A 17,261-nucleotide genomic window follows, 5' to 3' on the forward strand; every position below is an offset into this window, starting at 1 on the left:
CTGGATATAAGTTCTAAGTTCTTATTCTTTCAGCCTCTTCCTTATGCCTTCTAAATCATTGTCTCACCCTCGGATCCTCATATCACCTCCACCATCATCCTCATTCCCTTATTATACTCATTCTAGAGATGAAGAAACAGTCTCAGAGAAGTTAAGCCACAAAATCACAGGGAGGTAAGAAGCGGAGCTGGGATTCAAACCCATGTTTGTTTGATTTTAGAGTGCGTGGTATACCCCTCTCCCATCAAGCTCACCGACCCTCTTCTGATGTCTCCCTGTATCTGTCCTCCAAGTTTCAAAGGAAATGGCAAGTTCCTCTGGTTCCTCGCTCTCTAGCTGCCTCATCACACTCGTCTTCCTTCAGCTGCTGGCGCAAGGATCAGGTGGGAGTTTCTGAACCTCTTTTCCTGAGACACCTGACGATGGGGTTACAAGAATTAGGTGATCTGGTCTGAAGCTTTATTTCTCCTTGGGTTCTGCTCTTCCTTCAGTCCTTCTGGTGGCCTTCCTGAGCTCTGTCGTTCCCCCCTTCATCAGCCTCTCCCAAGCTCAGTCCCATCCCTCTCAGATGGTGGATCTTGTCTCTTTTTTGTCCATTCTGCACAGATGACGCCAGCAAGTTCCACCTTGCCCCGCTAGGGGGCACAGCCGAGCTGCGCTGCCCTATCTCCCTCTGGCCAGTCACGGTGCCCACCGAGGTGAGGTGGCTGCGGTCCCCACACCCCCAGCTCTCTCAAGCTGTTCACGTGTTCCGGAATGGGAAGGACTGGGATGATGATCTGATGCCGCAATATAAGGGGAGGACGGCGCTGGTGACAGACGCTGGAGAAGGAAGTGTCATTCTGAAGATCCACGAGGTCCGGCTTGAGGACCGAGGGCAGTACCACTGTCAGATCCACATTGGCAACCTGAGTCGAGAGGGCAGCGTGACCCTGGAGATTGCAGGTTAGGATGGGTTTGAGATGCCCGAGGTCATTTGTGGCAATTGAATGAGCGTAGTCAGAGCCTACCTTGTCCTTCCATATCTAGAATTTTCTTTGATCTGTATGTACAGTTCAACTTGCCCTGATGTTTCAGCTGTGACCCTGGTCCAGGGGTTTCTGATAGGAAAGGAACACCAACAATGGAACATACTGCTAGTTAAATACGACTAAATACAATTAGTGGGAGCTCTGGTAGCATAGTGCCTAAGGCACTTGACTGCTAACCAGAAGGCTGGTGGTTCATAGTGATACTGCCTCGGAAACCCAAGGAAAGGTGGCTATGAGTCGGGTCCTACTCGACAGCGTATAACAACAACAACAACAAATACAATTAGTAGCATTTACAGCATAGTGGTTCAAGCAATAATTCTTTCATTTCTGGTTCATCTTTCTTTGTCCCATATTATCTGGGAACTCATAACCATGGCTGTAAAGAAATGTCCTCCAGGGCCAGAATCCTGAGCTGTTTGGAAGGTTTACTTTTAATGAGTCCTGTGCTGAGTACTTAAAGGTCCAAGAAGGTAGAGATAGGGTTTCTCAAACTACCTTCAATTTTTTTTTCAACTTCAAAACTCAAACTCACTGCCACTGAGTCAATTCTGACTCATAGCGACCTCCACTGGGTTTCCAAGGCAGTAAATCTTTACTTCTTCCATGGAGTGGCTGGTGGGTTTGAGCCACTAACCTGTTTAGTAGTCAATGCCTTAGGCACTGAACCAAACCAAACCAAACCAAACTCACTGCCCTGCTGTTGAGTCAGATCTGACTCATAGAGACCCCTTCTTGGATTTCTGAGGCGGTATCACTAAGGAAGTAGATTGCCCAACCTTCCTTCCGAGGTGTGGCTAGTGGGTTTGAACCACCAGCTTCTGGTTAGCAGTCAAATGCCTTAGGCACTACACCACCAGAGCTCCTGGGCACTGCACCAGCAGAGCTCTTTTAAAACTTTGTTGTTGTTGTTATGTGCCGTGGAGTAGGCCCCGACTCATAGCGACCCCTCCTTGGGTTTCCGAGGCAGTATCACTATGGAAGTAGGATCGCCCAACCTTCCTTCCGAGGAGTGGCTGGTGGGTTTGCAGTCAAGTGCTTTAGCCACTATGCTATCAGAGCTCCTAAAACTTTAGGCATTCAGAAATACCCATGTCTTTTCATTTGCCTGGAATGACACAGGCTCCACACGGGCACACACTAACTCCCTTTTTGTTCATAACTTAGAATTGCACCCCAAAAAGAGGGGGTGAATCAATTGCTTTAAAATACACAACGGTTGGTAGACAAACTCTTTCCAAATAGAGAGTCTTTTGGGGGGGAAAATAATTTTTAAAAGGGTACTGAGGTGCCCAAAGGAATCTGAATCATGTGATACAATAACTGTTGTAGGTGGATTTTGAAAGGTATTAGAATGAAGCTTAAAAAACAAACAACAACAACAAAAATAAAACCAGGATGAAGCCAGTGACTGTCTTACCTTATTGGGAGAAGCGTGCTAAAATTACATTAACAGTCTTCCCTGTCCACCAGAGGGAGCTATGGGAAGACTACATCCCTTGACAAGGCCCTGCAGTCCATTTCTGGGCTAGTTCAGTCAGGCATCTCTCTTCTTCAGTTTTAGGTTCTGACCCTTACATTCATGTGAAGGGCTATAATGCTGGATGGCTCCATCTGATGTGCAGGTCAGTGGGATGGTTCCCAAAGCCTCGGGCCGAGTGGAGAGACCCTCAAGGCAGAGTGCTTCCATCCCTGTCAGAGGCCCATGACCTGGAAGAAGCTGGACTCTTCCAAACAATGGTGTCCAGCAGAGTCAGGGACAGCACTTTGGGGAATGTGTCCTGCACCATCCACAACATGGCCCTTGGTCAAGAGAGGACTGCAGCCATGGTCATTGCAGGTAAAACCTGGGACAGAAATCACATTTGAAGCACCTAGTAGTTCCAGAGAAAACTCATATCCTAGGAGAAACTTTAAAAAATAAATGACTTTTAGGATTTTTTAAATTCTAAAAATAACACATTTATTGTAGAGAACTTAAAAACTACAAAAAATTTTAAAGAAAACAAAAAATAGCCTATACTCTCAAATAGGAGAGAACTACGGCTACCATTTTGCTGCATTTCCTTCCAGCCTTTCTTGTATGTATGTATTTCTGAGTGTATACATGTTTACATATATGTATTCTTCTGCCTGTTTTTTTCTCCCCCCACTTATGATGTCATGAACATTTTTTTGTCATTGTCCTTTGCAATGTGATTTTCAAGGACTACCTAGTATTTCATTGTGTGGTATATAAACCAAAAACCAAACTCACTGCCTTCGAGTCGGATCCGACTCATAGCAACCCTTCCTTGGGTTTCCAAGGCAGTATCACTACAGAAGTAAATTGCCCAGTCTTCCTTCCGAGAAGTGGCTAGTGGGTTTGAACTGCCAGCCTTCTGGTTAGCAGTCAAATGCCTTAGGCACTAGGCTACCAGAGTTCCTTGTGTAGTATATAGCATTGAAAAATTAATCAAAGCCCTATTTCTGGACATTTGAATGGTTCCCAATTTTTCCTCACATAACTAATGGTGCAATGGACATCTTTGTACATAGTTTGGGAAGTGATTTTGAGTATTTTCGTAGCATTTCTTGGAAGGAATGAGTCAAAGGGTATAAACATTTTAGAGATCCTTGAAACATGGAGCTATAAGGCAGGGTGGTTTTAAAGCCAAGGAAGATAAGATTGTAGCCTGGGGCCTGGATGGAGGGGGTCATGGGGCTCTACTAATCTTGTTTTTCTCCTATCTCAGTCCTCTTCCCTCTCCTCTTAACACTGCCATTGCCCTTCATTAAAAGCTAAGTGCTTTACATGCCTGATTTCTTTAAATCTCCCTGAAACCCAATGGAATAGGTATGACCATTATCCTTGTTTTACAGATGAGGCTAACTAGGCTCATAGAGTCTTTGTCCCTTGACTAGGCTTAGCAAGGCTCCGTTCCTTGCCCAACATAGTGGTTGAGCTGGGACTCACATTTAGCTTATGTCTTAACCACTTGTCACAGTGTCTCTTCTGTTCTTTTCTTCTTCTTCTTCTTTTTTTCTTACCTATGGCTTCCTTTCTTTCTCTCTACTCTTCTATCTAGGCAAATTATTTTGCCCCTGTTGATAATGCTCAGGGCAAAGAGATTGCTGATGGCTACTCCAGGGCAGAGATGAAGTCAAAGGTGCTCACAAAAAGGCTCTAGGTGATTTCTGAGGAGAGAACTTTCAGTTCATGGAAATCTCTGGATTATGTTTCCATTGAATTACAAGCAGGACAAGGTTGTGGTTGAGAAGCTGAGTTTAACTCACTGTCTTCAGGCATGACCATCTAAACCATTCCTGAAAGATGACCATCTCACTTATTTTTAAAGTTATCCCTCATCATCAAGGAATTGAGTTACTGAGAGAAGGGAAGACCTTCATCAGTTGGCTGGAGGCTTTTCCCTAGAGCTGATGTAAACAGTTGGGACATGCCTGAGACATCTGCATCTGAAGTGGGGCCACAGGTATGACAGAAATTCTCAGAAATCTCCCTAAGGGTGGTCATTGGTTTCCATTTCAGCCCCATCACCAGGAAAGATCTCCTCCTCCACAGTGGCTCTTGCTGTGATTCTGCCTGTCCTGGGGCTTCTCATCATAGCAGGCATTTGCCTCCTCTGGAAGCAAAGAAGATCAAAAGGTAAGAAGGTGATGAGGGAGTCCAGGCTGGCAGGTGGTAGAACTGCGGCTTCTCTGGGAAAAGCCAGGAAGGAAGTAGGGGTGGGCATGACACTTATTCATAGGATGGAGACCTTCCAAGTTGGCTGGGAGAAAACTGGTAGAACCATGCCTTGGTCTCTCACATGGTTGTAGGAAGTAAAGAAACTAAGCAGAGCTGTGAATTCTCATCCTTGGAGAAATGAGAAAAAATACTTCCTATCATGCCAGTCTGCCACTCATCTGTCAGTTTGTCCTATTGTGGTGGTGTGGTGGTTATGTTTTTGTGTCAACTTGGCTGGGCCTGGTTGAGTGGCTGGGCAGCTGGTGGTAGTTATTCCCCATGATGAGACTGACAATCAACTCCATGGTGGGATCTACTGCTTTGGGTATGTGGTCTGCTTCCTGTATATAAGGAGAAGACTTGGGGAATGGTCTCTAGCTTATGGTACACTTGGACCCTGCATGTAGCTGTGTCATTCTTCAGCAGCCTGCCATGCTCTGCTGACCTTGGGACTTACAATGGACTTAAATTAATGGCTTGCTGTGTGTTTTGGTAACATTGGGACTGTGCCATTTTGTTTGTCAACCTTGGACTTCTCAGTCTCAGCAGACAGCAGCTGTCTAAGTGAAGAAAAGCCTCTAGCTTCAGTGGGCTGGGAGCTGGAGGCAGAGCTGAAGCCCAAGGCTGAGGGGCTTTCACCCAGCCCCTAGAGCTTGGCATTTTGAACTTGGACTTAAAGCCTCCAAATTGTAAGAATAAACTCCTGTTTGTTTAAGCCATCCCATTTGTGGTATATTCTTGTCAGAGCAGCACTAGGTAACCAGAACGGGGGTCTTGCATGTTACTGCAAGGCTAGAGGCTATGCCACCGGTATTTCAAGTACCAGCAGGGTCACTCATGGGGACATGTTTCAGCAGAGCTTTCAGACTAAAACAGACTGGGAAGAAGGATGGGGTCTTCTACTTCTGAAAAAAATGGGCACTGGAAACACTACAAATACCAGTGAAACACTGTCTGATATATTACTGGAAAACTTTATGAAGAGCAGTAAAACATTGTCTGATATAGTGCTGGAAGATGAGTCCCTCAGGTTGGAAGGCACTCAAAATATGACTAGGGAAGAGGTGCCCCCTCAAAGTAGAATAGACCTTAATGACATGGATGGAGTAAAGCTTTTGGAACTTTCATTTGCTGATGAAGCACAACGCAAAATGGGAAGAAACAGCTGCATACATTCATTAATAATCAGAACATGGAATGTACAAAGTATGAATCTAGGAAGACTTGAAATTGTCAAACATGAAATGGAACACATAAAGATCGATCTATCCTGCAGTACAATGCTGCTCTGGTAACATAGTGACTAAGGCATTTGACTGCTAACCAGAAGACTGGTGGTTCAAACCCACCAGCCACTCCTCGGAAGGAAGATGGGGCAATCTACTTCCGTAGTGATCCTGTCTCAGAAATCCAAGGAGGGGTCGCTATGAGTCGGGTCCGACTCAACGGCACATAGCAACAATAACAACAGCAGTACAATGCTGTCAGTGATAGGATAATATCCACACACTTACAAGGAAGACCAGTTAATACTACTATTATTTAAATTTCTGCACCAACCACTAAAGGCAAAGATGAAGAAATTGAAGATTTTTACTAACTTCTGAAGTCTGAAATTGACCAAACATGCAATCAAGATGTATTGATTATTACTGGTGATCGGAATGTGAAAGTTGGAAAGAAAGAAGCAGGCTTCGGTAGTTGGAAAATATGACATTGGCAATAGAAATGACGCCAAAGATTGCATGAGAGAATTTTGCAAGACCAATGACTTATTCATTGCAAATACTTTTTTCTTTTTTCAACACCATAAATGGAGCCTACACACATGGATTTCACCAGATGGAATACACAGGAATCAGATTGACTACATCTGTGGAAAGAGACCATGGAAAAGCTCCATATTATCAGTCAAAACAAGGTCAGGAGCTGACTGTGGTAAAGACCACCAATTGCTCATATAAACAAGTTCAAGTTGAAGATGAAGAAAATTAAAACAAGTCCAGGAGAGCCAAAATACAACCTTGAATATATACCACATGAATTTAGAGGCCATCTGAAGAATAGATTTGACACACTGAACACCAATGACTGAAGATCAGATGACTTGTGGGCTGACATCAAGAATATCACACATGAAGAAAGCAAAAGGTCAATAAAAAGACAGGAAAGGAAGAAAACGTCAAAATGGATGTCAGAAGAGACTCTGAAACTTGCTCTTGAATGGAGAGTAGCTAAAGGTAAAGATGTTTACCTGTGTTTTATTGACTATGCAAAGGCATTCAACTGTGTGGATCATAACAAATTACACATAACATTACCAAGAATGGAATTCTAGAAGACTTAATTGTGCTCATGAGGGACCCCTACATAGACCAAGAGGCTGTCATTTGAACCAAACAAGGGGACACTGAATGGTTTAAAATTAAGAAGGGTGTGCATCAGAATTATATGTTTTCACCATTCTTATTTCATATGTGTGTAGAGCAAATCCTCGTAGAAGCTGGACTATATGAAAAAGAAGGCAGTGTCAGGATTGGAGGAAGATTCATTATATATATGCAGATGACACAACCTTGCTTGCTGAAAGTGAAGAGGATCTGAAGCACTTACTGATGAAGATCAAAGACTACCATCTTCAGTGTGTATTACACCTTAACATAATAATAATAATAAAAATCCTCACAACTGGACCAATAAACAGTATCATGATAAATGGAGAAAAGATTGAAGTTGCCAAGGATTTCATTTTATTTGGATCCACAATCAACACCCATGGAAGCAGCAGTCAAGAAATCAGACGTCGTAGTGCATGAAGCACATCTCCTTGAAGAATAAGGTGCCCCTGACCCAAGCCATGGTAGTTTCAGTTACTTCATATGCGTATGAAAACTGGAAAGTGATTAAGGACCCCAAAGTTGATGCCTTTGAATTGTACTGTTGGTGAAGAATACTGAAAATTCCACAGACTGCCAGAAGAACAAACAAATCTGTCTTGGAAGAAGTACAGCCAGAATGCTCCTTAGAAGTGAGAATGTCCAGACTTTCTCTTTTGGACTTTAGTGATGTTGTCAGAGAGGATCAGTCCCTAGGGAAGGATATCATGCTTCCTAAAGTAGGGGGTTAATGAAAAAGGGTAAGACCCCCAAGGAGATGGATTGTCACAGTGGCTGCAGTAGTGGATGGGCTCAAACATACCAAGCATTGTGAGGATACCGCAGGAGCTGGCAGTGTTCCCTCCAGTTGTAGAAAATCAACTCGATGGCACCTAACAACAATAAAGATGTCGAATTTCTCAGGCAGTGGCATCACTGAGGTTAGTGTCACCCATCCCCCAGTGTGGTACCCTTCCCCTCACCCAGAGCAGTAATTGGTCACTCCCCACCCCACCTCCCACTCCCCAGTACTCAAAGTGCAGGAGGTCAAGCCCCAGGGCTTGCCATTGGACAGAGGAGGGTCTCTGTCTTGGCCCAAGGGAGAGGGCAGGAGCTGCAGGCAGTGGGGAGGCAGGAGGGGCACAGCCGCTCAACGGGGGTGGGATAAGGCCCTCTGCACTAGGGGAGGTGATACCTGCAGGCCGGCCCACCCACAGGGGTGACATCTACTCTAGTGACGCCACTGTTTGCAGATCTCAGAATTGAAAAGGACCTTTAAAGTCACATAAACTAACACTCCTACCCCCATCTGATAGTTTGAAGATCCTCTCATCCTTTCAAAGGAGTACCTGGGTGGCACAAGTGGTTAAGCAGTCGACTATTAACTTAAAGATTGGTGGTTCTAATCTATCCAGAGGCACTTTGGAAGAAAAGGTTGGTAATATGCTTCTGAAATACAACCAAAAAAACCAAACTCACTGCCATTGAGTCCATTGCAACTCATAGCAACCCTTCCTTGGTTTCTGAGGCAGTATCTCTATGGAAGTAGATTGCCCAGTCTTCCTTCCAAGGAGTGGCTGGTGAAATATAACAGCCATGAAAAATCCTACAGAGAACAGTTCTACTCAGAAACACATGAGGTCACCATGAGTCAAAATCGACTCTATGTTGTTGTTAGGTGCTGTGGAGTGGGCTCTGACTCATAGCGACCCTCCGTACAACAGAACAAAACACCGCCCAGTTCTGTGCCAGCCTCACAATCCTTGCTATGCCTGAGCCCATCATTGTGGCCACTGTGTCTATCCATGTCGTTCAGAGCCTTCCCCTGCTTTGCTGACCCTCCACTTTACCAAGCATGATATCATTCTCCAGGGAATGCTCCTTTCTGACAACATGACCAAAGTAGGTCAGATGAAGTCAGGCTATTCTCTCTTCCAAGGAGCATTCTGGCTGCACTTCTTCCAGTAAAGATTTGTTAGTTCTTTTGGCAGTCCATGGTACTTTCTATATTCTTTGCAAACACCACAACTCAAAAGCATCAACTCTTCTTCGGTCTTCCTCATTCATTGTCCAGCTTTCACATGCATATGAGGCATTTGAAAATACCATGGCTTGGGTTAGATGCACATAAGGTTTTCACTGGCCAATTCTTGACTCTCTATCAACTGGTAGGAGCTCTGGTGGCATATGCCTAAGGCATCTGACTGCTAACCAGAAGGCTGGTGGTTCAAACCCACCAGCCATTCCTCGGAAAGAAGACTGGGCAATCGACTTCTGTAGAGATACCACCTCGGAAACCCAAGGAGGGGTTGCTATGGGTTGAAATCTATGGCAGTGAGTTTGTTTATATCAACTGGTAACTGATAATCTTTTCAAATGGTCACATACCCTCAATGACAAGGATCAAAGTCTTATTCATGTAGCTGGGACACCTTTGGACAATTTTGTTAGAAAAAAACCTTTTATTTGACTGCTAACCAGAAGGCTGGCGGTTCAAACCCACTAGCCACTCCTCGGAAGGAAGATTGGGCAATCTACTTCCTTAGAGATACTGCCTTGGAAACGCAAGGAGGGGTTGCTATGAGTTGGATCTGACTCGATGGCACTGAGTTTGTTTGTTTGTTTAAGCTGAGCTGACATCTCTCTCTCTCTGTCTCCCCTGTAGAGAAGCTTCTTTATGAACAGGTGATGGAGGTAGGTAAGTGTCCTGGGCTGGATGGGAATATTTCTGTTTTGTTCATTTTTGTATGCTGAGTGCCCACTAATCTAAATTTTGTACCTGCAAGTTCTAGCTTCTGCTGTCTTTGTTGGTGGAGGTGGGGGTTTAAATTTACTGTTTGCAGTTTTGCTGACTTTCACCTGTAATAGCTTGCCTTCCAGTAGGCTTGGCAATTTTTTTTTTTTGTCTGTGTGTCATTGCTTGACCTTATTCGGTGGGAGTTGTGTAGGTCTAATGTAAGGGAAGCTTTCATTCATTCAACAAATAATTGATAATTGTCTACAGGATGCCTGGGATCACATTAGATGCTGGGGAGACAATAGTGAATCAGAGTGGATAGTCTCTGCTCACCTGGAGCTTTTAGTCTTGTCAAGGAGGCATTAAAAAAATTAAACAACTACACAAATACATGTAAAACTACAACTGTGTAATTGCCATGAAAGAATGTTCCCAGTGCTCTGAAGACTATGATCAGGAAAAGCCAACCAAATGTGAGAGACCAAGAGAACTCCCACAGGAAGTGGGTTTGATGTGAAGGATGGGCAGGCATGAATGATGTGAAGAGAAATGGAAAACCATCCACAACAGAAAGAAAAGCTTGAGTAAAGAAATGTGGTCAGGACAGAATAGTACTCATTTGAGGAAGTGAAAAGGTGAAAAAGTGAGGGGAATGGTGAGGCTAGGAGTTATGCAGAGGCTAGACCATGGGAGTCTCTGGGTGATACAAAGGGTTAATGCCCTCAGCTGCTAACTGAATGGCTGGAGGTTCAAGTCCACCCAAAGGCACCTTGGCAGAAAGGCCTGTCAATGTAGTTCTGAAAACTCAGCCACCGAAAAACCTAAGGATTACAGTCCTACACTGACATACATGGGGTTGCCATGAGTTGGCATCAACCTGACAGCAGTTGGTTTTGGACAATGTGAGGTCTTGTCAATCTTGCTAAGGATTTTAGCCTTCATCCTAAGAGCAATGGTAAAGCATTAACCGGGGACATCGCAATCAGAGTTGTGCTCTGAGCAACTCACTCTGGCTTTAGTGTTGGGAGGAGACTAGAAGGAGCAAGAGAGGATGTGGGGGATAATTTGGGATGGTAGTTCTGTCATCCATATGTGAAATGTTGATTGCCTGGGTCTGGAAGGTGGAGGTAGAGATAGTCAGAGGTGGACAAGTTCAAGAGCAGGTAAAATCAGTAGCAATTAGGAACTCTCAAGGTACTGGCACAGGGTCTCATTTTCTTTTCCTTTCCTTCTTCTAGAAAACCTTCTGTCAGATCATGCAAAAGAAAAAGGTAATTATGTGTACTTAGTAAGGGAATAGGGAACAAATCACATGTTTTTCATATGTGTTTCATTAATAGTGGCAGTTCCTGGTGGTGCAAATGGTTAATTGTCCCCCTACTAGTTGAAAGGTACAAACACACTCAGAAGCACCTCAGAAGGCGGGCCTGGCAATCCGCTTCCGAAAGGTCATAGTCTTGAAAACCTTGTGAAGCAGTTCTACTCTGCATGCATAGGGGTGCCGTGAGTCAGAATGAACTCCACAGCAACCAACAACAAGCATTAATGTTAATGGAATTTAGTTTCCAACATCAAAGGACTATGGGATTGGTGGCAGGGGAATTGGGATGCCCAGGGTCAAAATTCATAGTTCTGGATTATCACCAGTTCCCTTCATCAGCCTTTCTGGCAATCAGCTAAAAATAAAGTCTATATCTATTACTGTTATGGTCTGGTATTCTTGAGAATCTCATGGGTCTATATAACCTTTGCACTGAGAGAAGTGGTGTGGTACAGAGTGCCTTCATGGAAGACACTAGACTGACAATCTGCTAGAAATTAAAAGAAGACATTTATTGAAGGAATAAAATCATTTTGAAGGGAAGACATCGACAGACATCCATGCTGGATGTTAAAATGCTCCAAACTGCATTTTAGAGAGAACAGTAAAGTTTAAAAGGGTCTGTGTTTACAGGCAGGTGGAGGGCGGGGAAGGGAAGCATAACAAAAATTACAGACTTAAACATTATTAGCAAGTTTATCAGTTACATCCTGAGAAGGGTTACATCCTAAGGGTTGTTTAATAAAGTATTCATTTAGGGGTTAATTTTTGAGTCATATATGAAGTCTGATTCCTTATTTTAATTACAGATTTACAAAGAACTACTGGTGGCATATTGTCTAAGGCATTTGACTACTAACCAGAAGGCTGGTGGTTCAAACCTACCAGCTACTCCTCAGAAGGAAGATTGGGCAATCTACTTCCATAGAGATACTGTCTTGGAAACCCAAAGAGAGGTCTCTATGAGTCAGATTTGACTCAATGAAATGGGGCTATGAGTAGTGTCAGTAGGTAAATTGTCAGTTTTAAAAAAAGAAAAATCAGATAAAATCAACCATAAGCCCCTTAGGGGTTGTATCGTATTTTATTTCATTGCCCCAATGCCTAATGCCTAACACAGGCCCAGCCATGATAAAATCTTAGCATAGGGCCTGGAAGTGGAATGAAATGTTTAACTTCAAGTCTCTGGCTGGGCCAATGCTAGGAAAAAATGGGGGACAGATAGCCCCTCCTGAGAAGTCATAACGACTCTTCTGAAGCATTCTCATATGTCCGCAGATGTTCGGGAATCTCCAAATTTGTGAACTTCATCACAGGACTTCAGGAGAGTTCCTCTAAAGAATAATAAACTCAGGCCAACAAGTCAGGGTTACAGGCTAATTTTATACCTTACCAGTTTTATTCCTCAGATGTGACTCTTCCCCTCTCACTCCAGCTTTGAAAGTTATTATTAAAATTTGTGCTTCTGCTAGGTGTTCCAGGATATATACAAAAGATGACATATTTTTCTTAGAGCAAAGATTTTACTTAAAAAATATTTTGAGGAAAAAAGTTGTCAGTTAACATTGTTTTTATATGAAAACAAATAATAGTATGTTATGGAGCAGAACCCAGAATCTTTATGATTTTTAAGAAAAAACACACTTTAAAGGAAGTTTGTATTTACTCTGGGTATCCATACTACACCTTCTAGATTCCATTCCCTCCCACCCCAAAAAATGCTCATTCTCACTGTTAGGGGTTCTTAGGAGAAGAGGTTTGAAAGGTCAGAATAGTATATATAAATACCTTGCATAGGGCCTGCAGGAGTAAATGTTTGATACGTGGTAACCATTATTATTAATAACAATAACATTCATGATTGAATAACTATAGGTTATAAATTAACTGTAGGAGCCGAGGTGGTGCAGTGGTTATATACTCAGCTACTAACTGAAAGGATTGTGGTTTGAACCCACCCAGGTGCTCCATGGGAGAAAAGACCTGGTGATCTGCTGCCTTAAACTTTACAGACTAGGAAACCCTATGGGGTCAATTCTACTCTGTTATATAGGGCTGCTATGAGTTGGAATCAACTTGATGGCACACAACTACAACATAAACTTAGGAGCTCTGGTGGCATAGTGCCTAAGGCATTTGACTGCTAATCAGAAGGTTGGCGGTTCAAACCCACCAGCCACTCCTCAGAAGGAAGACTGGGCAATCTACTTCTGTAGAGATACCGTCTAGGAAACCCAAGGAGGGGTCGCTGTGAGTTGGGACCGACTCAATGGCATTGAATTTGGTTTTTGGTTTTTAGATTATGAAAGGACAGCAAAGCTCAGGCTGATGTCCATACAGTTACAAACATTCACACAGAGGAACAGAAATGAAACCAGACAGACAAAAAGGAAGAGAAGAAGAAGGTGGAAACAAAGTTAGGTAGCCGGATTGTTAGCAAAGTAGCACTAGCACCAGGGGGTGCCTGAGACCTGACCCCTGGGAGGTGTGACTGGATAAGGACTGAGGGAGTGTCATAAACCTTTCCATCACAGAGGGATAGAATAATGTGTCTTCCAGCCCACGGGGCGGGAGCTCTGGTGACATAGTGCCTAAGGCATTTGACTGCTAACCAGAAGGCTGGCAGTTCAAACCCACCAGCCACCCCTCAGAAGGAAGGTTGGGCAATCTACTTCCGTAGTGACACTGCCTCGGAAACCCAAGGAGGGTACGCTATGAGTTGGGGCCGACTTGAGGGCAACGGGTGTTTTTATTTATTTATTTATTTATTGTGATTTGGGTAAAGATTTACAGAGCAAATTCACTTTCCATACAGCAGTTCACATATACTTTGTCTCATGTCATTGACCACAGTTGACCACAATGCAGCTCCCCTCCCGCTTCCTCCCCATAGTTACCACTTCCCAGTGTCCATCCTTCCATACTCTCCTGCCCCCTGAGCTGTCTCCCTGTGCAGAAGCAGCCCTTCCTTCTCCCATGATTGTTCTCTCCAGGGTGTGTGTCTACTTGAGGTAAATGTTTAACTCACATGCCTGTACTTTGTTTGGCTGGAAACCACAGGTGTGGGTTCAATTCCAGACCTGAAGGGCAGCTCGGGGCCATAGTCTCAGTGGTTACACCAGGCTCTATTGGACCAGCAAACCTGGTCCTCACCTTCTTTTTTTTTTTTTTCCCCTCCAAATGATTTTGAGTTTTGTTCCATATTGTTCTCCCTCTCTATCCAGGATCTCCTACATCCCTTCCAAGTGGATGACAGTGGTAGCCGGGCACCATCTAGTTCTTCTGGTCTCATAGTTGTATAGGTTGCAGATCGGATGGTGTACCAGTGGCGAGGACTGATTGTTTCCATTCATTTTGGTTTTCTTCTTTCTTCTTGACGAGGAGAGACCCATTGTTGCATCTAGATGGCAGCTTGCTAGCTTTTAAGATCCCAGTTGCTACTCACCAAAGTAGAAGGTGGAACAATGTTTTGTATAGTATGTTATGCCAATTGAGCTTGATGTCCCCTGTGACTATGGTCCCAAACCTTCAGGATCAACTACTTGGTCCCTCTGGGTAGCTAGCTGTGACCAAGCGTGACGACAACCTTGCCCCTTGTCAGCTCTACTATACACTTGCGGATTCTGATCATTCACATAAACTTATAGGACCATTATCTGCCAACCCTATATATGATCTTGGATACACTCCTCTTTCATAGACATACCTAATCGTTTAGCCTGTCCACCTATCTATCCATCCATATACCCATGTTTGCCTTCACTGAGAACTCAGTACTGTACATGCAAAAGGGTTCATATTTGTTGTCTGTACTTCGGCAATGGGTGTTTTTGGGGGAGGTTTTAGCTCACCAGGGACAAAGCAGGAGAATTTCCTTGCTCACACCTCTCTTTGTTTTTTCAGGAAGACTCCACAAAACCCTCAGTAAGTTCTGCTCCTCATTGATGGCACAGACCTCCTTCTGCTGGCATTTTTGCCTTGGGATAAGTGTCTCAGTTTCACTTCCTAGGGCAAAAGGGTGGGGACGAGCATACTTAAAGCCACGAGAATGGGAATTTCTTGGCTCTTCAAGGCCTCTTAAGTATCCCCTGCTCCTCTTTCTTCCACAACTGTTATTTAGTTCTACATAGGAAATTTTATCAGGAAGAGATGTAGCTCCCTTAGGTGAGGCCATGTGCAAGTCCCTTTTCTCACCCAGGCATGGCATTCCCTTAGGTGGGGCCCAAGGTGGATAGATCCTCATTAAACTGAGTTTTGGGGGCAGTGCTTCTCCATTTTATGCATGAGGCCTTCTTTAACAACAGAAGTCCACAGACATGTGACATGCTTATTAATTTTCCATTTGGAAAATATACATAATAAAATCTAACAGGATAGTGGTGATGGAGTCCCTGGGTGGCGCAAACAGTTAAGCACTTGATTGCTAGCTGAAAGGTTGGCAGTTTGAATCCACCCAAAGGCACCTCAGAAGACAGGCCTGGCCATCTGCTTCTGAAAGGTCGCAACCTATGAAGCAGTTCTACTCTGCACACGAGGCCACCACGAATCAGAACAAGACGGTAACTAAAACAACAACATTGATGTACAACATGGTAAATGTACTGAATGTCACTGCACTGTATAATTAAGAATGGTTAAAATGGCACATTATGTTATATATATATTACCACAATAAAAAAAAATGTGATAGGAATTCAGTGATAGCTTCAAATGAACTTGTATTTTATTCATCCCCTCAACATCTATATACATTCATGAGGGCATTACCTGTCTGTGTGAGCTGTATTATTTTTTTCAATCTGCAGTCAAGGTCGGGTTCACAGAGGAATGTGCTGACCCTCTGCAGTATCTGGGGACTCATGGTCCACTAGAGGCATTGCCATTATGAACACTGTTGTGGGGACGTTCTAGGGCATTGCTAGTGAGGGTCAGCACAGAGTGTGGTTGGGATGGACTGTGACATTTTGGGACTGTAGAAGCTCACATTCTGATTTGTCAAACTTTCTATTCTTTAGAGAAACTCCGGAGTGAACTGAGTAAGTTTCCCATTTTCTTATAACTTCCAAACCCACTTCCTTCCTGTTGACTGACCCTTTCCAGTGATAGCTCAATCCCTTGTTTCTTCTTTTAACAGAGTTGAAAAGAGCTGCAGCAGACTCAGGTGAGATGCCTTTTACCCCAGGCTCGACCCTCACCCTTCTGGGAGTTTTCCGTTTCTCCATGGCTTTAACAAATTCCCTTTTATGTCTTTCAGGCTGGAGAAGGGCCCGGCTTCACTTCCGTAAGTGACACAAACAGGATTGAGTGCTTCTGAATCCATTCTCCTTAAGGCTCTGTAGCCTTAGTTATTGCTCTGAGCCTTTGGGATGCAGAGTGTAATTTTTATCAAATCTATGGCAATGGATTTGAGTTTGATTTTGAACAGCCATTTCTCTTTGTGACGTTTCTTTTTGAGGTGTCACATTTGGATTTACAAAGGCTCTTTCTTTAAAGGCACTGGTAAATGTTTGGTTTGATTTTCTTGTGGTTTTTCTATGATTTGATTTTTGGAAATTTTCTTAAGCTTGTTGGTTATTCGTATTTCTTCTTTGTGAATCATCTGCTGGTGTCCTATTCTGACTACTTTTGTCTTCGTGGAGACTCTTTCATATAAAGTATATTAACCCTTTGCCATATTTGTCACAAATAAGTTTCCCAGTGTTCCATTTGTATTTTAATGTCCTTAGAGTGTTTTATTTTGATGCATGAAGTGGTACTTCATGCAGTCAAATTTATTCATCTTTTTCCGTGTGGTCTCTTCCGTGCCTTCATGTTTAGGAAAGCTTACCTATCCCATGATTGGGTAAATAGCACTCCATTTCTGCTTCTTTTTATCCATCTGCCACATTCTTCTTTCTCTGTAGACCGTAAAAGTTTACTTTTGCGGGGGGTGTTGGGGATTCTCAGAGAAGAAAGGAATGGGTTAGGCAGGTGCCAATATAGACAACATAAAGGCTTTTTATTTTAAAAGATTATACTTCTCCCTTTCAATTTATTCCTAAACAGTTTGGAGGTTTTTTTTTTTTTTTTT

The 17,261-nt window shown here is 43.5% G+C and overlaps 1 protein-coding gene across 1 annotated transcript in view; it reads left to right on the forward strand.

Moving 5' to 3' along the window:
- Nucleotides 1-292: 292 nt before the first annotated feature.
- The window catches only part of LOC103209662 (erythroblast membrane associated protein (Scianna blood group)), a gene marked incomplete at its 5' end in the record, with an annotated part of 25,208 nt that continues 8,239 nt past the window's right edge, over nucleotides 293-17,261 (forward strand). Inside the window, 10 exons of the mRNA XM_042782918.1 lie at nucleotides 293-383; nucleotides 607-945; nucleotides 2,590-2,871; nucleotides 4,561-4,677; nucleotides 9,799-9,831; nucleotides 11,109-11,141; nucleotides 15,095-15,115; nucleotides 16,207-16,227; nucleotides 16,326-16,352; nucleotides 16,446-16,472. Coding sequence (XP_042638852.1) covers nucleotides 293-383; nucleotides 607-945; nucleotides 2,590-2,871; nucleotides 4,561-4,677; nucleotides 9,799-9,831; nucleotides 11,109-11,141; nucleotides 15,095-15,115; nucleotides 16,207-16,227; nucleotides 16,326-16,352; nucleotides 16,446-16,472 — 991 coding nt within the window. The remainder of the gene's footprint in view (nucleotides 384-606; nucleotides 946-2,589; nucleotides 2,872-4,560; nucleotides 4,678-9,798; nucleotides 9,832-11,108; nucleotides 11,142-15,094; nucleotides 15,116-16,206; nucleotides 16,228-16,325; nucleotides 16,353-16,445; nucleotides 16,473-17,261) is intronic.

This window comes from Orycteropus afer, unplaced genomic scaffold, assembly GCF_000298275.1.
Source record: "Orycteropus afer afer isolate SDZICR_OR568_19922 unplaced genomic scaffold, OryAfe1.0 scaffold00510, whole genome shotgun sequence".
Lineage (NCBI taxonomy): Eukaryota > Metazoa > Chordata > Mammalia > Tubulidentata > Orycteropodidae > Orycteropus > Orycteropus afer.